Source organism: Lepisosteus oculatus, chromosome 9 (genome assembly GCF_040954835.1).
Source record: "Lepisosteus oculatus isolate fLepOcu1 chromosome 9, fLepOcu1.hap2, whole genome shotgun sequence".
Lineage (NCBI taxonomy): Eukaryota > Metazoa > Chordata > Actinopteri > Semionotiformes > Lepisosteidae > Lepisosteus > Lepisosteus oculatus.
Genome location: NC_090704.1, coordinates 2,058,306 through 2,084,019, shown reverse-complemented (window position 1 = coordinate 2,084,019; position 25,714 = coordinate 2,058,306). Strand labels below are relative to the sequence as shown.

Here is a 25,714-nt window from a genome sequence, read left to right as displayed (position 1 = left end):
CGAAACAGTGTAAAAGTGGTGTATAACTGTGACTAGCTGGTCACAGGAAACAAGTGAGGTTGGCAGTTTCACTGAGTTTTCTCACCAGTTGAAACCACAGCCTGCGCAGTGTGTGAAAAGAGCCCCAGGTGATTTCTGTAGTAAAAAGTTATTTAAATTGTCTCAATGGCTTCATCTTTGGGGAAAAACTAGAAGTGACTCCAGAGGTAAAGTCCCTTCAGACTCTACTGCTTCAGCCAGTTCTTTAGTAGCCCAGAGGTGGAAGTTTGCAGTATGTCTGATGTATTTATGGAGGAGAAAAAAATGTATGTATACTGTTTGAGAAATTTGCAAAATTAAACTACTTAATTGCTCGAACATTATTTCTGTTTGAGAACACAAAACATTCACTTATAGCATATTGGTTGAATAATTTAATCAAAAGAACAACAATTAGAAAAGCCATTGAATCCAACATTTCATTAAGAAACAGTCTGGAGAAATAATTTAAAAAAAACATTTGTAAGTTTTAAGCTAAATTTGCCTGAAACTAAAGTTGTCTGAAAGCTCAGAGTGTTCAGATAGGAGTACAGGACAAGAGCCGTGTTTTCCCCTGCACTGCCAGGCAGTGAGAACTGAATCTTGGAACAGAGGCTATGAGAAGCCACAATTCAAGTAGCTGGTGGAGCGTTAATACAGTAAGTTTGTAGAGTGGAATCCAGCAGAGATCACACTAAAATCAAGCTGCTGCATTTAATCTTCACAACAGGTCCTCACTGTCCTGCCCGCGTCAACAGTGCTCAATTAGTCTCAGCCTACAGATGTTAGATGTTCTGCCAGAAGCTGTCCCTGCTGAATAGTTGGCAGTGTTTGGCACAATGGGTGTGAAATAGCATCTCACCTGCCAAACAGTCTTGTAATATTCAGATTATGGCAACTGGCATAGTATAGCTGTTAAAAGGGAACATTACCCTTTTTTGTCAAACATGCAAAACTCTTGAGATCCTCTCCCATTGCACTGCACAAACTCAGTTGTTGTTGTTGTTGTTGTTGTTGTTCCTGCCTTGTTACAATAATAACAATAATGTATTGCATCTATATTCGTGCTTTTCATCCTGAAGAATTCCAGAGTGGTTTTCACAGCCCAATTCGGTACAGCCCTACCTGGCTTTCATGTGGCAGCCATTCTGCACCAGCAGGTAGGAAATTTTCAGCAACTGAATGAAGGTGGAACGGGGAGGGGGGCATATTGTATTGGCACAGAGTGGAACTTAACCAGGACACCAGCATTAACACCCCCTCTCTTACAGTGCCCTGGTCTCTTTAAAATGAAACAGACCTTTGTTTAATGTATGTTTACGGAGATAGTAGATTTCTGTCACTGATTAAAGATCCCCATATGTTAAAGTAAGAAGTGAGTAGGATAATTCTAGCAAAAACTCATTAGAGAATACATTTAAAAAAAAAATCAAAGGATATAATTTTTTGGGCATCTTAAATTCTAAAATATATTGGTTGGCCAAAGTCTTGCAACTGACAAAAGGATGAACTGGGGGGCGTTTTATGCCAGGGCGTGGCTTGTGGTCGTGTTTGCCACTGTGACCCTGGGGCTGGCGGAGGAGCTGTCTGTGGAGGAGGAGCTGACTCCTGCTAACGGGGACACATCTGCACCGAGCTGGAGCAGAGCCCACATCGCCGGCCCCGCCAGCCCAGAAAAAACACTTGGCTTGTGCAGGACAGGCATCTGCAGAGTAATGGTAAAAGGAGATTTGCTAATGAGTAACAATTCTGGAGTAATTAAAAGCTGCTGCTGTAGTGGGGCCAATTTTCTAGAAAGAAATGACAACTGCTTTTCGTCTATCTTCAGTTGAGGCCAGTGTGTTTATGTAAGGTGACCAGATTTTTTTTGCTATCAAATTAGATAGCAATAACAAACTCAAAACTGCATTTTATTCATCTGTAAAAATATCTACAAAAGAAAATAAGTTCAAGCTAAAACTGGGAAAGTGATTTTTTTTTTTTTTACCCTACACCCTTGATACTTTGTTAGAAGTTTTGTTTTTTTTATTAAGCATTTCAACTGTATACTCCTGAAGCCCCCAGACTATACCACTGTGGGTCAGACACATCAGGCATAAGTTAATAGTCAAGGTTCACTCAGAACAGAACTATGAACAGACACTAGGGAAACATGCCTGTTTTCCAGATTTGTGCTTCTTGCCAAAAAAAAAGGATAAATAAAAAATAACTTGTCATATACCGTAGGTGTGTAATATTGGCATAAAAATGTATTTTCCCTCCACCTCTTACATTTCACTTAGCATAGACAGAGGAGCTGAAGGAATTGCTGAGACGACTGCCTAGGGAATGATGTTCATCAGCAAGTATCTGAATAAACTGGTAACATTAGCTGAAGGAGGTGCTGTGGCTGGTGTGCCCATTTGCACTGAGCAAGCGAAACCCCGCCAGGCTGCAGTTCATCCCCTGCATGTGCTGAACAGAGCGGGGAACAAGCCAGGAGAGGAGCCTCACGATCACACAAGAGCACGGCCACCAGCGTGCGAGGCTGCAGATTTAACCTGAGCCCCCTCTTACTGCCTCGGTAGCATAAAGGCTAAAAAAACATGTCCAGGACTCTCCGATGTGCTCAACGAGGCTTCCAGATCGACACGAGAACTGAAGGGTTTTCCGAGTTCCAGAGTGGAGGCACAGACGGGGTTTCAAATGAGTTCTTCTGTTCCGTGGTAAAATCGGATTCCAGCTGTGGCTATTAAAATAATTCCTGAGACCTGTAGTTGTGTTGGACCCAAGTAATCCAGTCCCGCTGAACTGGGTGACTAAGTTTTAAGCTCAAGGTCCCTGACAGAAAAGAAAACAAGGTATTTTTAGTTCCTGAAATTAAAAAATTAGATTTAATTAACAATTACTTGCATAATACTCATTAACTGTATGCTGCGCGGCGGACCAGGTGCAGCAGCGAGACCGTCTTTTATACCACCACGGCCACGAATGTTCCCGGCGTCATGAGTTGCTGGTCAGGGAATGACAACAGGAAGTGACTCGAGGTACGATTAGTAATGCCTGATTGATTTCGCCGCTTCAGACACTCGGCAGCTCTTGCGGGAAAGGCTGCCAAGAGTACAAGGGTGAGGAAGAGCCGCTCCTCTTTCTGCAGCATCGCCTACCTGAGACAGAGCCGTGAGCCCTCCCTCTGTAGGCTGAGGCCTCCCCTCCTGCACCGTGTCCCGTCTCCCTGCACAGTGCGCACACACAAAGCACAGAGACGGATTACCACACCCGGCGTTCGGCAGCAATGCAAATCATCCACACATGAGCTTAACATTCATCCACCCTTCATGCGGGGTGAGCGTCTCTGCAGGCCCAAACCCCATCCCGGAAGCACGGGACACCCTGGACAGGACAGCAGTCCATCACCGGACACGCACACACCCTGGACAGGACAGCAGTCCATCACCGGACACGCACCCACCCTGGACAGGACAGCAGTCCATCACAGAGCACAAGGCTTGACCTGGATTACCTATATCTATACCTATACTTAGACCAATACCTGGATTGCCTTTCTATTCGACTACCCCAAAAAGATTCAGCCCCCTCAAGGAGCAGAATTTTCTTCTCAGCCCAGAAATGAATCTGGCTCCTTGTTTCTATACTGCCTCCAGTGGTAAGAACAAGGCACTGCAGGTACTCAATCCCTGGGTAAGGGGGGTGCTCTGAGAAGCCTCTTGGGGGCAGTGTCGCTCAGCTGCTCGTGCTCCTTACCCGCCCGTCTTGAGAAGGGGTTGACTCCTGTGGAGGCCGGGGGGGGGAACGCTGCTCCGGATCCTCCTGGGGGGGGCGCCGTCAGAGGAGGGGCTGAGGCGTCCTGGTGAAATAAGAACCTGCAGTCTGACTCCGGTCTGCCGGGGAGGGGCAGATTCACGGGGAAAATGGGTTTGTTTGAAATTGGATGTATCCGAAGTCTACAACACTAACTCGCACGACCCACGGTGTCGAACGAGCGACTCTGGAGGGCGGGAATCGGTCTCGGGTCGCCCTGCGGCGCGTCGGAGCTCGCCTCAGAGAGCCACACGGTGTTGTGCAAGTCTGGGTTCAGAGACTCCACTTCAGTCCTCTCTCCGAGGGCTGGAGGAGCAGGGCGGACAGGCGCTGTACCTCTCCAGCCCCGTCAGTGCCTCGATCTCCCTCCACCCGGGCGGCTGGCTCCACACGCGAGGCGGGTTTGGACTTGAACCAACTGAACCACCCCCGTTTAGAGCTCTTGGAAAACAAAAAGAGAAAAAGGGAGAAATACACTTCACCGTGCATCCAAACGCTGTTGACAGGGACTGAGTTAACATTGGACTACTGCACCGTGACAGATACTCTGGCATTAGACAAACATTCTTCCCCAAGACAACAAATCTAATCCCAGAATTCCCACACCTGCCAGAGTGAGAACAGCTCCCAATCCTACTGGGAGAGGGAACTCGGTTGAACTGGCAGCCCAGTATGTGATCTCCTGGCACAGCCTGAGGAACAGTGAGCCTGTCTGTCAGTAATGTTCGACGTGTCGTTTGTTGTATGTAAATGGCCAGCGCTGCATTTGTACTATAAATGTATGTTGATGTATTGATTGTGTACGCTTTTGTCAACACTGTAATTTACCAGTCATGCCCATAAAGCTGTTTGAATGTGAATGCGTTTGAAATGTAATAAAATCCCTCGTCTTTTCAGTCGCTTTCTTCAAAGAAGTTGGCTAGGGAAGTAGGAGGCGGTAAAACGAGGGACGCGGATGGTGAAGTGTTTTTCCTCCTCCTATCGAACATCTCAAAAACGTATCCAAGCTCCAACTCCGGTTTGTTAAGGAAGGGCCTAGGTTCTGGTGTGGAAAGACGCCGGGCTCACAGCGCTAAGATGTGAGCAATCCAGGAGGCAGGAGCGGCGAGCTGGGGCGCAGTGACGTCACCCACCTGTCCCGGCCCGGGGCCGCTCCGCTCCTCTGAGGCAGGGCGCGGATCCACATCTCCCGCCAGCACCGGGACGCCACCCCCTCGTGCGTCGCCCTCAGGCAGAGAAGACACTCAATCACAACTCCGCCACCACAGAAACCCCACCTACGTTCAGGTCTTCACTACAATCCTACTGCAAAGGACACAGCACGTCTTTTACTCTTATTTTCTGTGTCCAGAGTTTTCACGGTACACAGTGCCGATCATTGCTCATTCTTTCCATACGTCAGACATGATCATTCCCCCAAGGCAATGCTCACCAGCAGTGAAGTAATGAGTATCGAGCAGGTGTAGGCTAGAACTTGCAGAGTTATAGTACACGCCAAGGTAACTAACTGCAAGAAACAGGACAGGAGGTTTTTTTTTTTTTTTTTTTTTAAATCTTAAGGATTTCAAATATCATGTCCCAGTGCAGCGTCTGCTCTAGTATCAAATCTCGCACATGTGCAGGAGAACCCGAGCCTCACTTGGCCTGTGAGCCGCAGGGGCTGTAACAGGAACCTGCTGGAAAACTTACAGCTCCGTCCCCCCAGCGCCGTTCGCAACCTGTAAGGAGAAACAGGATTGACTATCAGCACAAAGGACAGCAGCTGTGAAGCTGACACCAAGGGAGAAGACCGACTTTATTCTCCCCTGCTGCACAAACATTCCAGCTCCTCTTCAATTCAGTGTAGCTTTCGCTTCTCAGTCACAAATCTAAAATCACCTGCAGATTCAGTGCAGCCCCTTCTAAAACTCTGCAAGTCCATTTTCTTTAAATCCAAATTCATTTTATTATTATTAAATAAAATAGGTAGATTATAGATCATTTTTTTCCATGTCCATATTCCTTTATAAACCCTCACTGTCCCCCCGATGAGTTCTGCTGCCCGCAGGCCTGTGCACTAGAGCTCAGACCGGCTCCGTCAGCCCAGCGAAGCTGTCAGTTAAGACCCAGCAGACGTCAGCTGTGTCTGTACAATCAAGCACTGCAACAGCTGGCTGAGGCTCTGTCTCAGTCCCATCTACGGCACGGGGGTGGGTCAATGCAAGATGAACAAAACAATTAACAAAAAAACTGCACCCAGCTTGTATATGTAATGTTGGTATTTTAGAATTGACATCCACCGGTTAGGGTGTCATTTGTGTCTATGAGAGGCACAGGGATCCCATCACCACCCTGTGCGATCCTTACCGTCGGTGAGCCGCCCAGGATTGCTGGAATCCAGGTGGGCATCCTGTGGATTGGTGGCATCTTGGACCCGGAAGTGGTAATTCTGGCCTCCGGGCAGAGGGGGCGCTGCAGGCTCCCTGTGTGCATGTTCTGCAGCCGCCTGGGGAGGAGTCCAGGTGCGGCCGGGGTGCTGCTCCGCATCCTTAGGGAGTTCGTACTGAGGGAGCAGCTCAGCTGGACTGTGCTCGTGTGCCTCGGCCGTCAGCAATCCCGGCAGGAGCTCCATGTCACACCCGTCGCGGTTCGCTGGAAACAAATCATTAGCCCTGGATGTGTCAAAGAGACAACTCTGAAGGTCTTCTTTTTCTCAAACAAACTCCCTGCATGGGACATTCTTCAACAGCAGACGATCGAAGTGAGATCAGATGTGACCCTTTGTGATTTAGTTAACCTTGCTGCTGCCAGCTGTCATTTCTTTTCAGACAGGAAGTGGAAAACCTTGCCTCTTCCCAACAGTGGTCTCCTTCATGTGGTCCACAAGACACTCAAGTCTGCCCCCTGGTGGCTGCCAAGTGAAAAGGCATCTCATTCTCCCACTAGAAAAGACACGTGCTGTTGTAAGAGGACTTCGGCCTGTCGGTGCACATCGGTTTACCTGTGTCGATCCCATTATCTTCCCATGGGCTAGTGGTTTCATCAGCAGGTGGTTGATACTTGTCACAGTCACCATAGCTCCCCATCTAAATAAATACATTTGTTTTAGTGCAACATGTCAAGCAAAGTAAAACATTGTATCTCTATTTTCAATCAGTAATGACGCATTTTATAAAATGGCTTCATAAACACTTGAATATAAACCCATAACATTATACAACTGCTGTAATACCCCTGTAGCAGTTTTACAGTTTAATAGCTGTGAACTGGCAAGACAACAGGCGTTATATAGCCATGCTGTTTGCACTTGCTGTTGAAAGAGTCCTGCAAGCTCAGCGCCTTCCCGACTGCCTTCCTGTTGCTGTGCCACAAAGCTCCCTTTTCAAGACACTATCAGCAGCCTGGTGCCCCTGCTGACGTAATTCACCCGGAAAAGCATCCCGAGGAATAAGAGCTGCCTGTTACGAAAGAGAAGCATTGATTTCATGTTGCCACCCAGAAAAGTCCCGTGTGTCAGTGGTGTATTCAGTCTTCAGTAAAGAAAACCAGAAAGAGGGACAGAGAGGCCAGATTCTGTCGGCGATTCAGGGGGTCATGAACTCATGAAAAAACCTAGGAGAGGGGGTGCCGACATTGAGTGCACACCAGGAAAACACCTGAAGGATTAAGTGTCCGGCTTAAGTTTCGCGTAAGCACGTGCAGTACCATTCATGTTTCATACCTTGCACCCACACTGGCGGTCATGCACCCCCTCACCTGCTTGCTTATGTACCCCTATGTCCCCCGATATTTATGCACCCCCCTCTCCCAAGAAGTGTAGAGAGCCCCCACTGGAATTTCTACAAGCTGGCTCCCTGGGGCAGAGGTTTAGACTAAAAGCAAAGCACGTGGTCCCCGAAACGTGCAGAACTGAGACGATCCCTCTGTTCCAGCACGGCAGACCCCAGTGGGGCCCGTGTGCTGTGAAGGCTGTCCCCAGTGGGGCCCGTGTGCTGTGAAGGCTGTCCCCAGTGGGGCCCGTGTGCTGTGAAGGGGTCTCTCACCTGCTGGAGACCATATCTGTGCCGCAGCTCCACCAGCCACTCGGGGTCCTCAGTGAGCTGCTCTGTTCCTCCAGCACGAAACTGAGGACCTGACGCCTTCAGCCTGTCTGCCAGCTGCAGGTACACAACAGAACAGTGTGGTGCAGTGAGGCGCAGTGTGATGTGCTGTGATGCAGTGAGGTGTGGCATGATTCAGTGTGGTGCAGTGTGATGCAGTGTGATGTGCTGTGATGCAGTGAGGTACAGTGTTGTGCAGTAAGGTGCAGTGTGATGTGCTGTGATGCAGTGAGGTACAGTGTTGTACAGTAAGGTGCAGTGTGATGTGCTGTGATGCAGTGAGGTACAGTGTGATGTGTTGTGATGCAGTGAGGTACAGTGTAGTGCAGTGAGGCGCAGTGTGATGTGTTGTGATGCAGTGAGGTGCAGTGTTGTGCAGTGAGGTGTGGCATGATTCAGTGTGGTGCAGTGTGATGCAGTGAGGTGCAGGGCCGTGCAGTGGTACCTTGATGACTTCTTCCACTAACACAACATGGAGGGTCTCTTGCCTGAGCAGTGCCTTCCCTATCACTTCGCAGTAGTGGAATGCCTGAGGAGCCAGCCCGCAGTCCAGCAGGCGGCACGCATAAAGAAATTTGTAAACCTGAGAACACAGACAAACGAGACAGAACAGAGGTTCATTCACAATTTAATTAGCATTTCAATCTTCTGGGACTAGAGAGATCTGCAGGTCTCCGTTACTGCCCAGTAAGGCAGCTTGAAAATATGACCAAGTGCTGGTTACTCTGTTTTGGGACAGATGTCTGCATTTTTTATTACTTTTTTCGGCAACAAGAAGACAATAAATAAATGTAGGCGAATGTACATCTTCCAAGCGTCTATGCATTTCAAAGTGGGCTACAGGAGATGGAAGGCACAAGCAGTGGATCGTGCACGCTCACAGAAGTGTACCTTGTGCAGGGCCAGTCATCACCAGCCACACAACACTTTAAACTGTACACAAGACCGCGGCGCAGGCGAGCAGGGTACCTGGAAGGGCGCGATGAAGCCGGAGGGGTCGCCCAGCAGCCGGGAGTACTCCAGCACTTCGGTGCTCTGGATGGCTGAGCTCCTGGCGAACTGCGGGAAGGGCAGGCTGTGAAAAAGAGAGGGAGCTTGCGTACCCAGGATCCAGCACCTCGAGCGAGACAGATCGGGGAGGGGCTGCCGGCGTCCCCCCGGAACACGCTCCGTGTCGAGCGTTCGAGAAAAACCCGAGATCCGAAACGACAGAGACCGAAACAAAAGCCACAACTCGAGACAGAAACAGGGCTGAGACGGCAGCGCAGGGGATTCCGCTGTAGAACGGTACAGGACGCCCTCCACCCAGCTGGGCGCTTGGGCGCGTGTTTTTCACACGAGGTGCACGCGCGATCTCCGCGCCCCATCAGGTATATTCCGTCTCTGGATTCAAGGTACGCGTCATTCAAATTTTTTTTGTTACTTTTGGATGTCACGTTATGATTCGTGACGGCGGAGTGGTCGTTTTGAAGGGAGAAATCGGTAAGCGACGTTCGCCATCGACGAGTATGAACCTCACCCCCGGACTCCCACAGACTCCAGTGTTCACAGGCCCCGGTTTGACCGGACCGTCCCGGCAAGGACAGCGCCTGGGCCGCCCGGGAGCGAAGGCGCTCAGGAGAGCGCGGGTGGATTGAGATCTCCGGACCCTCGGCGGCAGCGCCGCAAGCTTGCGATCACCCGGGAGACCACAGGGGGGCGCTGTGGCGCCGTGTGTCGCGAGGGGCCCAGGCCGACTAACCCCTCCCTCATCAGTGCGTCACAGCCGGCTAGTGACAAGACCCAGACTTGAGGCCCCCCATAATTACGAACCGCACTGCACTGTGAGCCGTCATATGACAGAGCAATAGGACACAGATCTCCGCTCAGCAGGGCTTACCAGTGGTTACTACCCAGGAGGACCAGTTTCTCCGATTTCGCTGTGTAGACCCCAAAGGGAACTTGGGCCACGAGGTAGCAGAAATGGGCAGCATGTATCAGCCCTCTGGCAGCTGGGGGAGGTGAACACAAAGTGAAGAGTGTGATCGCTGAAGCCCTTTGACTGCTCACGGTTAGACGCTGCACAATCCTCCCACCCGGTTTGTTGCAAAACATTAAGGTCTTTCACCTCACAGAAGATTAAAGGTGAAAGACCTTGTCCCACTCTCAGTAAAATAATTTTTAAATTAAATAATTTTAATTTATTTAGAACAACAAATTAAACAATATTGTTCTCGCAGAGCAACCAGCCACATTTTCAAGGATGGGGTTTTATCTCATTTCACATCGGGGATCACCTCCAGCGTGTGCCTCACACGTGGGTTTTTCAAGACACAGAGGTTTATTTTGATGCCTTTCTTACAGTGATTGGTTGCTACGGCAACTACCCATGCTTCCAAAAATGACTTCCGAGAAGACCCTTCTAAACCGATCTACGGGAACTGCCTTGGGGGGCTATTTCACTGTGGTGCAGTATTTCTCTTTCTGTGAATCGTAACATCTCCCTAACTCTTGTTTACTCTAAAGGCCCCTCTCTGGCCGTCGTTCAACTGAGTGGAAGGCTCAGTGAGGCAGTCCCACATAGAGCAACTGTCAAACTCAAGACGCCGAGGAATCGGTTTCTGGCTCCTACCCAGCGTGTCCCCCATGGTAGTGACCGCCTGGCGATGCAGTGTGGGGTCTCCAGGGGGGTTGGAGAGTATAACCGCGAGGTGGGGTCTCCAGTCACCCCATCGCTCACTCCCACAGCACTAAGACGACAGGGACAGAGGAGAAATGAAGAAGACTCCAGACCTGGAGCTCATCTCCCTGCAAACGTCTGTGGCTCAGAACTCGTAAGCCACAGCAGCCAACTCCCAGCATCCCCCAGTCTCCCCACGCGTTTTAACAGTCACGCGCCAAACCTGACGAAACTACTACGTGCAAAAGGAACGAAATGAATACGATCAGAGCTTTCCATTTTGCTTTATAGAATGAATATCTGCTAAACTAAAAAAACTGTACAAAGTCTATCAAATTGTACATTTAGGTCTTTTTCCTTACACACCTACTTCTCTTCAAGGACTAAGAAATTCATTTTACCAACACGTTCCATGTGTGGAAGACAGAAGTCCAAACATTCATTACAAGACAGGCTCTGGCCGGTCGGACAGCTCGCAGTTACCAGGAGAAGGGATATGTACCGTGGACACTGCAGGGGTCCGTCCGGACAGCAGCTGAAACAGAGTCTGCAGGGGATCGTTCACAGCCAGACTCCCTGTGAACCTGACACGCACAGGCAGGCAGAGGGCACAACAACAGGGTGATAAATGTCAGAAGAGCAGAAGCCTTTGAAAGATGAGATCACTCACAGCTAAACGGCTAAATTACACCAATATGAGAAGGAGAAGGAGGTAATGAGATACTACACAATTGCAACAGGCTGCATGATGTTTACAGGGAAAACAGACCTTTGAACAGATGAGACATGGTCAGGTCACCACTTTACAACAGCAGAGCGCACAGCCCTGGGAATCCCCTCCCCACCACCTGACAGTCGTGCGTGACCTCCTGTACAACAGCACCAGGGCTGATAATCTCCACTGCTGTGGCTGAACATCTGGACAGTGTTCTGCTTCCGGCTGTTCGCGCCGACAATCAATTCCACTCGTCAGCTGAACTATGAGCTCGAGAATTAAAGAAAGCAAGACCTAAGCAGTGCAATTCTGCACGTGCAGTTGACTCTTTATTGTAGACGAGTGTCTAGGCCCCTTTTGATGTGCAGGCCTCTCAACTGCAAGTTTACCACGGTATTTCTGCAGGTCTTGGTTATACAGGGCTGATAAATTCCCATGATGCAGTGCAGCGAACCACAGTGGAGCAGTTGAAACCGTGGCAACCACGGCCAAGCCGGTGACGTACTGCGGTAAACCGAGCAGCAGGAGGCGCCCGCTGGGGGTGCTGGCAGAATGAGGGAACGTGGTAGGGACCTGTCCTGGCTGGATACAAAATGCCGACACTCGCTTCTAAGACAAGGACTGCACTTCAAAACACACGCGTGTGGCGCCGGCTGGTCAGTTACCTGTTCAACACGGTGGTGTACGACCGGTTGTCCATTTTGCTGGCCAGGAGCAGGGCGTGTCCCCACAGGCCGCTGGCCATCGCCGCCTCCAGGGCCTCCTGAAGAGTGTGAGAGAGGCTCAGCCAGCTGCGCCAGTACAGGATCCACAGGCCCTCCCAGAGCCCCCCAGGTCAACAGCCAGACCAACGACCACCTCTGGCAGCGCCCGACCCGGAGCAAGAACAGGGCCCATTCTCCCAGTCAGGGTGAAGCTCAGGACGGTCGGGGGTCTTACCTTCCTCTGCCCGCGGAGGAGCAGCCCCGTGTATCTCTGCAGCGCCTGCCCGCGGGACTCCGCGCCCCGCACGCGCTCGCCGGTCAGCAGGTCCGCGGCGTCGCTCGGGGGGGCGGGGGGGGGCCCCTCGCTCAGGTCGATCAGACTCTCGGGGCCCGGCCCGCCCGCGGCACCAGCACACCGCCCCGGCGCCCTGCTGTCCTTCAGCAGCAGCTCGGCGATATCCGAGCCCACGATTCTCTGGAGACGGAAAGGCACGGCAGCGTTTCAAACAGTATTGCTTAAGTGCCTATTTTTTCCAGCACACAACGCCATCTTTCCCCTACATGCACGTGGGCTGTGTTGATGTTACGGGGGGGGGGGGGACGATTATCCTTAATCAAAGCGCAGATGTCTGTCTTGGTTATCACACACAGGTGAGGGTATTACAGCAAACTGGGAAGAACAATCTGTGGTCCTTGCTTCTGTTGCAGAGGAATACTGGACAGACAGGATATTAAAGAAGATGCAGCCAGGCGCAGATCCAGGCATCGGATAAGCTGACTACAGCTGAAATAAAATGCACCGCTATCTCAGTGTGGAGCACAAAGTAAGCTACAAAGGTCCCTGTCAATTATTCAAATAATTGTATAATTATCCATATACTGACCAACAGCGTATGTTGTACTTTCCAATTGCACTAGCATTCTGCAACGGGCAATATGCAGTACTTACCCCATTCTGTCTGCAGAGCAATACTAGCAGGTTCCACAGGAGGGCAGCAGAGGTCTGGTCTTGCAGAGCTTTGTCTTTCAAGCAGGTGTCTGCTCTGTTCTGGGCAAATGTGATTGCATCCACCTTGTGCAGGTCTTCCCTGTAAATGCAGGATATGCTCTTGGCCAGGCTGGTCGTGCACAGAGCGGCTATGTAACAACGTACAGCAGGAGCAGATGGATGTGCTCCGTTGTCACCACACGCCTCAACCAGCCACATCAAAAGGGGGAGTTTTATTTACAGAAAAACATGGCAGCACAGTAGAAAGGTCAGTCAGGTTCAGGAGCAACCTTGCTGTGCTCTCTCCTTTCTTTTAAAGACCCGTGCTCTGATGACGGCCCCTCTGTAGAGTGCCGACAGAGTGGTGCACAATTAAGAACGAGGCTGGGGTGAGGCAGCGTGATCGTTTCTTCTCGATCTCCGAAAGGGCAACGCAGCAGGGAGCCCCGGGCCGGGGCTGGACTTCAGCTAGCGGTGCTCCCGTTTGACCCACCCCAGGTTCACACGCAGTCAGAAGGCAGATTAGACCGAGACTACGTCATTATACAAGCCTCCGTGTTAACACGTGCCATGTGTACAACCTGCAGGACAACGAGAGGAAGCAACTCGAGCACAACACTTCCGCACAAAGTAAAAAAAAAAAATGGAGAAGAAACTACAAGCACTACGACACCTGAAGGGTGCACAGGTGAACACGGACAGGCGCCCGCAGGTGCAGAGAGCGTCACTACCTGGCGAGCGGCCCGGGGAAGAGTCTCGCTTCCTGCTGCTCCGGGGTGTCCATGAGGATGACCTGCGGAGGTGAGGCCAGGTGCTCGTTAATGTGCGACCGATCTCTCTCTCGCCTCCTGCAGGCAGACACCCACGCCTGACCTCCGTCACCCCGCCACCCTCCGGCACCCTTCCGGCCTCACCGCAGGCTCGGGGCAAAGCAAAGGGGCAGCCTGTTACTGTCCCGGTCCTTGTATCCGCTCAGGGATCAGCAGGGAGTGAGATGATGCAGGCTTGCCTTCTGCTGGACTCAAAAGCCCCAGGTGACAATCCGGGGAGAAGTGAAACGTATAAGTGATCTGACAACTGGAATCAATTGCCTGTCGTTTAACTCTGTTTATTTTTAAGTTTAAGTATAGTAGCACACAGGCACTACTATACACGTGGCGCTTTGCTAAAGTATTCACACCCCTGGCCAGGTTTTCACCTTTTTTTTTTTGCTAAAGCAGGATCTCACGACACTTTGAAGTAGCAGTTAATTTACTGTATGTTACAGGCACAACCTATTCCACACACTCAAAGCACGAATGCAACAAGAAAGAAATGCATGGGGAATTAGTGTGAACATGAATAAAGTGGCATTCGTATTAAAACACTGTGCTGGGCCAAACCTAAATGAATTGAGTGCTCGGCGTGTGTCCCTAATAGAGAGAGGAGAAATGCACTGTTCACAGCTGTTGAGTGCTCAGGTGTGAGGGAGAGAGAGTCAGGTGACAGGAGACGATGGACACACAGGTGAGAAACTGTCCACACTAGAGGGCTGAAGCTGACCCCTTACATCTGCCCATCGAGAGGCTGTGCTCCACTAAGCCCATCCTTGATCTTCATGCAGGATGTGAAAGTAAATCCGCCAGGGCAAGTGGGCAAAAACTGCGCCAACCGGGTGGTAAGGTTGGCAGAGGCCTACCTAACAAGACATGCGGCTGGAACTGCTGTCTACAGGGCTAACGTCAAATACTGAGGACCTGGACAATCAACATATTTCAGTTCTTTCCTCTGACGCTTGTGTCGGCATTTGCAATTACCTATCTCACCCTTAGAAGTCTTCCGTTTGAGCACTCGGGTTGTGGATAAAATATTAAGTTTATAAAACGTGTGTACACCGGTTTTATTTTTAATCGCATGCTAGAAAAGGTCTGGATACTTCTGCAAGGCCCAGCACAACACCAATCATTGTGAAAAACGCCAGAGTGAGAGTGCGGGTCGCTTGCAGGTTGAGAATCCAGCCGCTGGTAAATGAGATTTCAAGCGTCTGAAGCAGAGGAACGGTTTCAGCGACGAGGTCACCATGAACCGAACTCACAGGTTGCACAACAGTGCGCTGCAGCCAAGCGGACCCGAGACAGGGACAGACAGGATCTGCTCAGGTACGATCCGCACACCTCAGATCCTGCTGGCACGCTCGGTCTCCACAGAGCTGATCTGAGCATGCCAGGGTGCAGCCACGCCGAGAGGCTAGCGCTGCTCTCAGACACCACACTGACAGACCCAGTGGGTTTTCCGGATCTCCCGCACGGCAACAAGTTAAACACAAACCACAAGATCGACTGTTCTCACAAATAAGATGAGGCAGGACTTTGCTGCCGTAAATACCGTGGTTAAGAAAGAAAAGCCAAGTCACAGCAGCAGGAAGATGAAATCCGAAGATTGCATTAGCAGCTCCCCCAGGGAAGTGAGAGGCGTGATGTGCCGTGGCAGTGCCAGTGTGGACTGTCAGGAACTGAAGAGGCCTTTACACTGCAGTGTTGCTCAACACTCGGCACGTTTTCTCAGAAATGAGGCGACAACCTACAGTACGGTGTGCTCCCAAAAGCCGGTTAATTCTAGAGGAGGCTCCCAGTCTGAACTTACACATCTGCTTCTACCCTTTCGAATCCAGAAATGGTTAAACCACGGTTTCAAGAACATGAGAATTCTACCCCGGAAATATCTGTCAATACGGTTACCCATTAACTACATACTGTGCAGGCTAGTGGGAGATGCTGTAGTCAGATTCTGAAGCCCTACAGACCCGATGACAGGCCCGACAGAGTGGAAAAGCTCTAAAAACTGGAGTAGAGCCAAGAGCATATCATGGTCCTTGAAGTAACTGTTTAAGCATGTTTCAGCTACTTTGTCTGCTTGTTCTCAACAGTGGTGGCTTGACGGCGTCACTGTTAAACACTCCAGGACCTCCATGCGCCCTCATTCACACCGTGTCCTGGCACCATGTGACTTACCAGTTAACCACCATTGTGAATAAAACAAACGAACATCTAGGCCTTTCGATTGATTGATTGGTTGATTAGCTAGCGAGGGAGCCCAGCTGGAAATGAAGGCAGACATACCTCCAGACTGTGGACCTCCACCAGCGCCGGCTCCCCTTGGGTGGGCAGACTGGGGCTGACCCGGACCAGCTGGCCCGCGGGCCCAAATCCGGCCCGCACGTGAGGCAGAGAGAACTTCAGGGGGGCGGAGAGCTGGGGGACGTCTGCGCCGTCTGACAGGGGACGGAAGGGAGAGAGTGACAACGTTGAAACACCCCGAGAGAAATGGTTCATTCCCACCACACAGGGCAGCTCAGAGAAGACGGGAGCTGCTCTCAATTCCATAAGGCTCTAGTGACATGTTGCAGTCGGGGTAACAGTGTTTATAGGACCCCCACAGATGTCAAGCATGACGCCCCAGAGCTCCCACAAAAGAGAGGGGACCCTGTATTGGAGGGAGCAAGTCAAAGTCTTGCAGGGAGACATCGGAGGAACTGCTGTGAGGCATACGTGTTGGTAACCAAATCCCAGCATCCAAACTCTCCGTGCCAGGTAAAATCTATTGAAGCGGTTTGCAATCATATTGCAACAAAACAAAATGACTGAAATAAAAGGCCTCACTGTTTTGAATACATACAGTTCAATGTAAATCTGAGCAGATCAACCCACCTGCGACAGGTAACAGACTGACCTAGTTTCTGGCTCAGTTCAGGAATGCGTTTACGAAAAACACGTACACGCATACAGTACAAGCTGCATATTTCTCTTCGATAGATCATCTCTAAAAATGTACTTATTCACATTCAGAAAAATTTGACGTGACAAAGATTTGGATAATTAAACATAAATGAACTGATAAAAGCAGAAAAGTTCAAGAGTGCATGAGAGTATCACAGACAGTTAACTGTGATTTGTGATTTCAGCCTGTTTCTCTGATTTCGGTCTGAAGCAAATCGGGTGGCGGGCTGGGGAGAGTCACCCCAACTCCCTGGCAGGTCACTCCGGTGTTTACAGATAAACTGGGGTGCCCCACACTCCACAGCGGCACTGAGCAACTGGGAAAGGATTTCATTTTGCAAGAGAGATGCAGCCTCATGAAAAATTATGGGTAGTTTTATTTTCACTCACCAGAGTCTACCTGGGCCCACCCGAGCCCACCTGTGTGCGAGTCGCCCCAGAGAGAGCGTGGGAGCAGGTCGCTGTGCTCGGTGCCGTCGGTGATGTACTGGCTCAGCTCGTAGCCACTCGACGACAAGCCCGAGGCCTTTGATCGCGCCAGGCTCCCCGACCCGCCGGGAGGGAACTGAGGGAGAAGGAGAGAGGCGGAGCTTGAGGGACCGTCCCAGAAGGAACTCGACCTCTTCGGTCTTGAACCGAGAAGACTGCAGGAGGACAAGACCAGCCCAGCGGACTTCTCCAGGAGGAACACAAGCCAACCGGCACCAGGGGAAACTACGAGGAGGTAAGAACCATGAACACCAAAGGGGAGCTCCGTCACTATACTGGGGCACTAGGACCCACAAAGACCGCAAGGTGAGCGCCCCCTACTGGCCTCACTAACACCTCTTCCAGCAGCAACCTTAGCTTTCCCAGGAGTCTCCCCTCCAGGTCCTGACCAGGCTCACACTGCTGAGCTCCAGCAGTGGCTGGATGAGAGTCTTGGATCAATTAGCTGTTAACCACCAAGCAGGCATGATGGGCCAAAGGGCTTCTCTCATTTGTGACCTTTCTTCTGTCCTTAGTAAACACCCGTTTAGAGCTGGCAGATCTGTTTATAACAGCTTCCGACCGACTTATCTTTCTAAGTTAGACCGAAAGGCAAAACAGGAATGACTCAGCAATAACCTTTCCCTCAGATGGACTGAATACGTAAACAACACATCATGCAGGCCAGGTGTGAGCTGGGAAGAATACAGCTTTGTAGTGGAGGCAGCGGGTGTGGACTTGTGCGCCAAGCCTGCGAGTGTTGGGCTGTTTTGTTTTTTTTTTGTGGCATTTGGCATTCATTTTTATTCGCTGGTCTACTTGAGCTTCACCTCTCCAAAACGCTCTCTGTTCTCCCGGATAACGTCTCCGTTGGGATGGTGTGGGCTCCCCGGAGTGCTGTAGTCCTGCCGGGGGTTTCTGTGGCGCTGGTCGTAGCTGGAAGGAACACAGAGTGAAAAGACAGGTTTCAAGCCCTGGCAGAGAGGTACTGGCCTGGCAGGCTCAGCCGGCTGCCATGAACAATCCGACAGTCGAGGGCCCTGTGTTAATATCACCCAACCTGCTGCGCTCTTGTAAATCCAAGAACACAAATCACTGCCATTCTGGGTTGTTGATTTTCTTTTTTTTTCCCCCCTACAAAACGTTTTTATTAAAAAATGCCATTGGTTCAAAAGACAAGCATCCCTTAATTTTTTTTTTCAGTATTCTAAGCAAATTTTCAGGGTTTTGCAAGAATGAATTATTTAAGATTTCCCAAACACTGTCCAAGGAATAGCAAACTGATATTGGACTCAACAGTACTTCTCTCCAGACCACACTCTGCTACCGTCATGCACACTAGACCATTCGTCCCCGTGTGCCGAGAATCCTGCAGTTAAGTCTCAAGAACCAAACAGACAGAGCAAAGCATAAGCTACTCATTCCAGGGAGCACATGGGCCGGAACGACCTGCCAGGGTCCGGTCTGCAGGGCCCTACTGACCTGCCGGTGGGCGGCTCTGGGAAAGAGGGGCTGCTCCAGTCCGGCTCGTGCCTCCACCCCTGGCCTGGGCTCTGCCTCCAGGGGTCCTGTGGAGGGACGCTGGGAGCCCACCTGTCAGCCTCTGGACAGAATCACAGGGTTTGAAACACTCTGACTTTTCTTGACTTTATTAGCACATCCTTGCATATATATATATAAAAAAAACACGTCAACACAAGCTGCTTTTCAGCTAAACCTTTTCTTTTTTTTTTTGCATTCGATGGTTTAAAAGTTCAAGCTCCTCTCTCGTGTCCCCGGTTCACGCCGTGTCTCAGTGACAGAGCCCCCCCCCGTTCGCCGCCCTTGAGACGAAACATCACAGGCCTTTCTCGAGGAGCGCCGTTCACCCCCCCCGTGAAAATGCAACATGGCCCTTCTGCATAAAAGCTCCAGCTAAGTGACTAAACAAAATGCTCATATAATATCACTGCAAAGTGACAAAGGGGATATGCTCCTTCCTGTAGAGGGTGGTGGCAACCCAGAGGCTGACCCAGCACACACAAGGAGGGGTTATGGCTGGGACAGGATTCCAGGGACTGCAGAAACCAGGGAAGACCCATATGGACGGGGGAATACGCAAACTCCACACAGACGTTTATCCCGCCTCCTTAACCTGAGAGCAAAACCTAAGATCTGGGGGGCTGCACTACAAACCACTACCCGTCCACGGTGTCTGGCAATCCATCCTTGTACTGAAGGTAACACATCAACATGGCTTTCACCACAAGAGATACGACAGCTGGAGAAAATGTCCTGCACTGTCCATGCTTCTCAGGGAACACCTGAGGCTTCTCTGTTAAACCACCACCTTCTCAGATAAAGACAACACACTCTTACCACCCTCCAGTGAACTGCATCTGAAACCCGGAGCTTTGAAACCACAGTGAGACAGAAGACCAGGGTGTAAGATGCAGAGCATGTGCGAGAACGTCTCTGAAGATCGGATATTCATACACAAGCAGCAGTTTCAGGAAAATGTTGAGTTACAATCTAAGCCACAGCAGCTCACACGCTTTATGAAGACAAGACTGTACTTTCACAAGAACCATTAAAGATGTTTGCCACTGAGAACTCAAAAGGGGCAGCAAGCCAGCTAAGAATGGGAAAGCGTTCTTGCACAGGCGGGCAGATGAGTTTACTACCTGTGTGTGGGTGGTACCACTGGTGATAGCCGTGATCATAGTAGCCGAAATCCCCCCTGGGGGCCCAGGGCAGGGAGTTGTAAGGAGGGTAGTCATAGACCTGCCTAAAAGACAAGAGGCAGTCGCACACTTCAATGCATGAACTCTGGGAAACAGACTGGGAAACAGTGTGGAATACTGAGTAGGCTGCTGGTTGCCTGAACCTGAACTAGAGGGCATCACTGCACCCAGCAAACCCAACTGCACAAACCGGCACCGAAATATGTTCGGAAAATGAACCAGAGATTGCAACAACAATCATGTCGCTTTGAAGAAAATAATCAGCCAAATAAATTCTTGATAAAGACAAGTTATTTAACAGTGCTTAATGGCGAACTGCTGCTCTATTAATTAACATGCATTAAAGAAACGCCGAACAGCGGCCCGTCTAGGGCCGTTCTGCCACAGAGAGATCTGCTCCCCCTGCCTGGGGAGCTCTGATCAAGGCTTCCTGACTGCAGCTCCCTTCCTGTGCACAGGAGAGGCAGAAACAATGGGCGAGAGCCGTTCGGCGAGTCGAACTGTCTTGAGCTCGTTCCCTCTCTGTGACAGCGTTACACCACACCAGTGAGAGGCGATGACGTCTTAGACCACAAGACTAAAGACTCTCGTTTCGGGGAACAAATAAAAGACGTCTTCCAGCAAACTGTCCGCAACTGCCCGGAGTGCTTTGTTAGCAGTTTGTTATTGCAGCTATGCAGGGCTGAAGCCAAGCAAGGTGAATGCACCTACACAGCAACTCTAAATTTAGCTCCTCCGGAACATTCTGTACCCAGCTGCCCTCCAGAGGCTGAACATGTGCTGAACTGATGTCAGGTCAGGGTGTGGAGAGAGTACCCAGGTGCTGGTGACTTCTGGAAGGAGCCCAGAAGCTGCACTCACACCTCACCAGGTAACCTGGAAGGTTTTGTTATTCCTAACAGTATCTACCTCTTTCAGTGGAGTGCATGCAGCTTTTAATTTGCAGTAATAGTGGCAGCAACAGCTCTATCAGCTGTAAGATATAGTAGTAGCAGCGAGCCAACATTCTCAGGTTTCGCGTCCGTCACGATATCAGCCATTTCATGTTTCAGAAATCTCTAAACCAGCAGAGAGCCCTTATGCTGTGACCTGTCGGGCAGCCTCTCTGTGCTGTAGGAGCCCCTGGGAATGGGGGTGCTGCAGTATCCAGGGGCGACGGCGGCTCTGGGCAGGGGGCTGCTGGCATGGTGTCTGGCCCGGTGGTCCTGCACGGGCCAGTGCTTCCCCCTAGGGTCCGGCTGTGGGTAGCGCTCGTCACCATAGCGACCGGGTGCGTAGGCGTCGCCGTAACGACCAGGCCTGTGCCCGAAGCCACCCTCCCTGTCGCCGGGCCTCTCCGGGTAGCCCGTCCTGGAAGCGGGCCTGTGCGGGTGGTGCTGTGGGGCCCGCGGGCCAGAACCGGCTCTCTGGCAGCCGCCGCGGTCCATCCTCGTCCCGCGAGCGCCTAGCGCCTCCCTGGGGGCATGTACGCCTCACACCACTGGGCAAACTCCAACTGGCCTGGACCGAAAAAAGGAAGAAAGCAACCAAAGGCAAAGACTGCTGCAAGGGTTCGAAACATTCTGCAAGGCGCTGTAAGTGGGCCGATGGCGCCACCCCCCCGTACTGTCACAGGGGGACCGATTTACTCCAACAACTGGGGTTTCACATGTGGCAGAAAGAGGAAGTAAAACTGATCTTTTCGTAAAGAATTTTTGGGTGTGTCTTTGAGAGGAAAAAAGTCTCAGGGGCTCCGACTCCCCGACACCACGCACAGCTACCGGCCCTGGGCCTGTTGTTCAATGCACGATCATTCTCACTTAATTAAGCTTCATTTCACATGTAAAGATGGCATGCGTCACTGGCCTGCCTAAAAATAAAAACTGGTACAAGACCAAAAACTTTCTGGGAGGTTCCCAAAAGTTTTGATTCACAGCAGTCTGGCTTTTTGAAATAAATAAATGCCAATGAAATATTAATCTTGTTTGCAATCTCGAATTCTTCAACATTTTGTGTTTGAAGAACGTCAGCTTGACTAGACTGGGGTGAGAACGGAGAGGCACAGCTGTAGGCTGACCCGTTTTACCCACAGACTGAAACAAACGTTCCTTAGAAATCCCCATTTCGTCGTTTTTCTCATTTGAAAACTGAACTGAAAAACATCTGTAGCTAATGAGCAAGTCTATATTTATCTACTTCACCATCTTCTGAGGTGAACAAACTCCGAAAGTGGTTTCAGAAATGTAAATGTTTGCTTTCACGGGAAAAAAGACCTTGATCTGAAAACTAACAAATCCTTTTTTGGAAAACCATAATCAATTGTAGAATAAGTAAAAACTAGCAAAGCGTCTCTCTCGGTTTTGATTAGTTTGACTTCACGAGGTTGTACGCAGTTGCTTATTTAAACTAATATGCCAATTAACATCTTTAAAAAGCACAGATTGCATTACAGTTTAACACAAAAAAAAGAAACCCTACTGAATTTCTGCATGCAGGAGGAGAAAACCAGGGGTATTCGCTCAGACTTACGTGGTTTCTTCACAGTCTCTGGCCTGAAGGAGAGTGAACAGTCTTTCGCCCTGCTGTCAAAGTACACCTTCCACATCAGCCCTCTCCGAACCACAGCACAGCCGCAAGCCTGACCCCTCTCAGGGCTGGGCCTCTGCAAGCACGGGCAAAGTGCAGGCCGTTGAAACAGCGGCCTGCTCCCTGCCTTCAGGAATTAATCAATAGAGCCCTTAGTTTAACAACCCCTGCATCACAGGCAATTCCTGAAGGGCTTGTCATCCATGGGGAGCTCTTCAGTAGCTTCAACGTGGAAGTGCATCTGCACCACATGGCAGTGCATTTCGAAACATTTAAAACCAAAAGCAGGGTGCTTCCTTACACAGAGGGCGGTGGGAGTGTGGAACAAGCCGCTCAGCCATGCTGGTGGAGCCTGATACCCTGGACCGAGCACCGTAGAATGTATCCATAATGTACGTATGATTTAATATCTGCACTTTTTTTTTTACAGATCCTAACATTCTGTCTGTAGGAATGGGTGTTTTCCCCACATGGTCTAGAACAAGAAAACGATGCATCAACATAAACAGCTGAGTCTTTGTAGACTAAAAGGTGAACGCTTTGAGCCCAGTGTTTTCCACAGGAGTGTGTTCTTGTGACCTGCATGTACTGCGATACTGTACACACACTAACAAACGCCATTGATGTCATCCGACTGGTGTTTGGTCAATCTCGAATCTTGTGTAAGTATTTATGGAATTCCTTTGGAGCATTTTTAGGACGTTTTTTTTTCTTGCTCAAAGGCATTATTTTTCCTACAGGCTTAGGTGGATGGACTGTTGTGCAGATTCTCTCCTCGCACTCCACTTGTACTCCATCATTAGGATTACAGTTTTGCTTGGATTTTTTTTTTTTTGCCCTGAAACACTTAGTAACATCAAATCTTTCTTTGTTTAAAAAATAACAGAAGTGTAATTTTATCTTTAAGAAAAAAAAAACAGAAGTGTAATTTTATCTTTAAAGAAAAAAAAAACAGAAAACAATAGAAAATAACCCCGTTTTATAGGCAGGGGAACGCGGTCTTTAAATTTGACATTACCTGTAAGGCCCCAGCCTGAAACACTGGAGACGTCAGCCGAAAACGAACCGATTTCGCATTTCGATGATCTGTCTGTGAAGAGGAGAGAAGTTAGGATCAAATTGCTCTCAAACTTTCCATCAGACCAAGCGAGTAACGAGTCACAGAAAAGGGCAATCGCGGTTTCCTTACAATACCTACTGCAATATTAAAAAAAAAAAAAAACGTGTCCTCTGGAATACACAAAAAGTATAGTAATAAACACGGCCGGTTCTGACAGACTGAATATTTGCTTGACAATTCGCCTTGCGAAAATAACCGAAAAGTGGGACATTTGAATAGGCGCTGTAGTTTATTTTCTCGTAAGGGTCAATTCGATCTACGATTTTAAACGCATAACCGTACTTGTTACCATCTCTGCGTGTTTACAATAAAGCCGTTCGGATCAATAAAATATGCTTCCCTTCTTAAAAGGCAATAAAAAAAACTGTTAACACATAATCCACGCGTATACACAGATAAGTTCATGTTGTATTACATACGAGGTCAACTGCACCTCGTCTCTGAAACAAATATAAGGCCAAGAAGGCGTAGTGGTTCAAAAAAAAAACCTCACCTTCAGCAAGACCGCACCTGTCCGTTATCTGACAAAAATCACACCGGATTGCAGCAAAACTACTTGGGGGAAAAAAAAGTCGCTCTTCTTAAGAACTGGGAAAAAAAAAACAACTAAAACGTTATTGCTAACAAAACTTATAACCTGGTCGGTGTACTCACATTTTAAATTCTTTCTGAATTCTTTTGTGACGTTGAAGAGCTTCTTTTCTGGTTTTTTGTTTTAATTAATTAGATGGCAAATTTAATTATCATTCCGTTCATGTCCCGTAGACTTTCTCCGAAAGCGTCTCTGCCACGTAGGACGGAACCATTCTTTCCCGGCCGAGGTTTCTCGGGGAACTTCATCGTGTACCCGAAAATCAAAACGGCACTGGCTGCCCACCATGTGGAGAAGGGACTTAAGACATAAGTCAACTTTATTTTATCTGAAAGTGGATTGCACGATTCACACTTTTTCTAAAACCGATTATCATTCACATATGTCATGCGTTTTGAAATTTGCTGGGTTCTGTGTGGGTATGCTTTAATAAATCAGCCCGCTAGCTGGCGATGACCAGTTTGTGATGGATAAAATAACGCAAGGCAAAGTTTTGAATGTACCTCTGTGTTTAATAATTTATATATTATATTATGCAAAGGAACAAGTTATAGGTTTATTCCATGCTGAAAAAAAGAAGAAAGAGAACACAACGTTTCGGCCGTGGAGCCTTCTTCAGGTGTAGGCATTGAAACGTTTTTCTTCTATATTTGGAAAACCAGAATATGAAACGTCTGATGTGCTAATTTAGTTTCGGTTTTTTTCCTAGGTTAGTAATTAAGATGAATTAAGTGTTCAAGCTCCTTTCACTATCCCAAGATTAAATAAAAAACAAATAGAACGGTATTGAAAATCTTCCACAAACCAGTAAGGGCAAATTAAAGGTAAAAGATCCAGTTAAATTAGGAGAACATTAAATTTCAAATGCAGGTAGAAAATGTAAAAAGCCAGAGAGAGATGGAAAGGAATACTGCAGTGGAGGCTAAAATATATAAAGTTTCTTTCAGCCCTACAACTATAAAAAAAAAACATACCGCATGATTTTGGGAAACTTCTAGACAATGGGAGGGAAATGACTGATGTATTAAATTAATTTCTCAGTCAGGTGTTCACTGAGGAAGAACTCGACCACACGCCTCAGGCAACAGAAGGAATATGTTCTGTATTCAATGCCATTCACATAAAAGAAGAAGGCAGAAGAGTTGCAGGTCAGTGAAAATAAATTTCCAGGGCCCGATGGCGAAACGAGATGCTACTCATAATTAAGAGTCCTTAACACAGCTCTTGCAACAACTGCTAAAGAAGCGAACTGGAGAATTGTTATTGAAATGTATTTCCATACAAATGGTGCTCACACAAACAGTGACAGGACAGGAGTAGGGCACTGGCGTGCAGGGTTCTGGACCGGAAGGATGTTTGTTCAAATTCCAGGGGAGACCCTGCTGTTGCACCCCTGAGCGAGGTACTGCACCCATATAAATGTATAAATGGGCTGAAATATAGTTTGCTCTAAAGAAGATTTTCAGTCAAATACTGTAAATATAAAACCGCACCATGTTATTACAGACCAAAAAGTGTGACTTGTAT

General features: G+C 49.2%; 1 protein-coding gene and 1 long non-coding RNA gene across 9 annotated transcripts; one reads left to right on the top strand and one right to left on the bottom strand.

Moving 5' to 3' along the window:
* Positions 1-1,019: 1,019 nt before the first annotated feature.
* Positions 1,020-24,391, bottom strand: sec16b (SEC16 homolog B, endoplasmic reticulum export factor). 8 transcript variants are annotated; one of them, XM_069193914.1, is made up of 27 exons: positions 24,089-24,391; positions 23,494-23,565; positions 22,419-22,551; positions 21,000-21,410; positions 19,851-19,954; positions 18,670-18,790; positions 18,018-18,123; positions 17,110-17,284; positions 16,063-16,214; positions 13,696-13,757; positions 12,926-13,064; positions 12,212-12,451; positions 11,938-12,035; positions 11,060-11,141; positions 10,510-10,627; positions 9,778-9,889; positions 8,868-8,973; positions 8,344-8,481; positions 7,842-7,955; positions 6,800-6,884; positions 6,166-6,450; positions 5,509-5,537; positions 4,953-5,045; positions 4,156-4,260; positions 3,763-3,865; positions 3,165-3,232; positions 1,020-2,838 (listed from the first exon to the last, which is right to left on the bottom strand). In XM_069193914.1, exons 4-27 carry the CDS (start codon positions 21,335-21,337, stop codon positions 2,830-2,832), a joined length of 2,982 nt encoding a protein of 993 aa, XP_069050015.1. In that variant the 5' UTR covers positions 21,338-21,410; positions 22,419-22,551; positions 23,494-23,565; positions 24,089-24,391; the 3' UTR covers positions 1,020-2,829. The 8 variants fall into 8 exon arrangements, with proteins under 8 accessions (XP_069050015.1, XP_069050018.1, XP_069050016.1 ...); XM_069193917.1 differs by having other exon boundaries at positions 17,140-17,284; XM_069193915.1 differs by having other exon boundaries at positions 24,250-24,391.
* On the top strand, positions 20,397-24,668 carry LOC138241170 (uncharacterized). Its single transcript, XR_011190368.1, has 3 exons — positions 20,397-20,781; positions 22,906-23,137; positions 24,361-24,668. It is a non-coding gene; the product is annotated as an uncharacterized lncRNA (long non-coding RNA).
* The last annotated feature ends 1,046 nt before the right edge of the window (positions 24,669-25,714 follow it).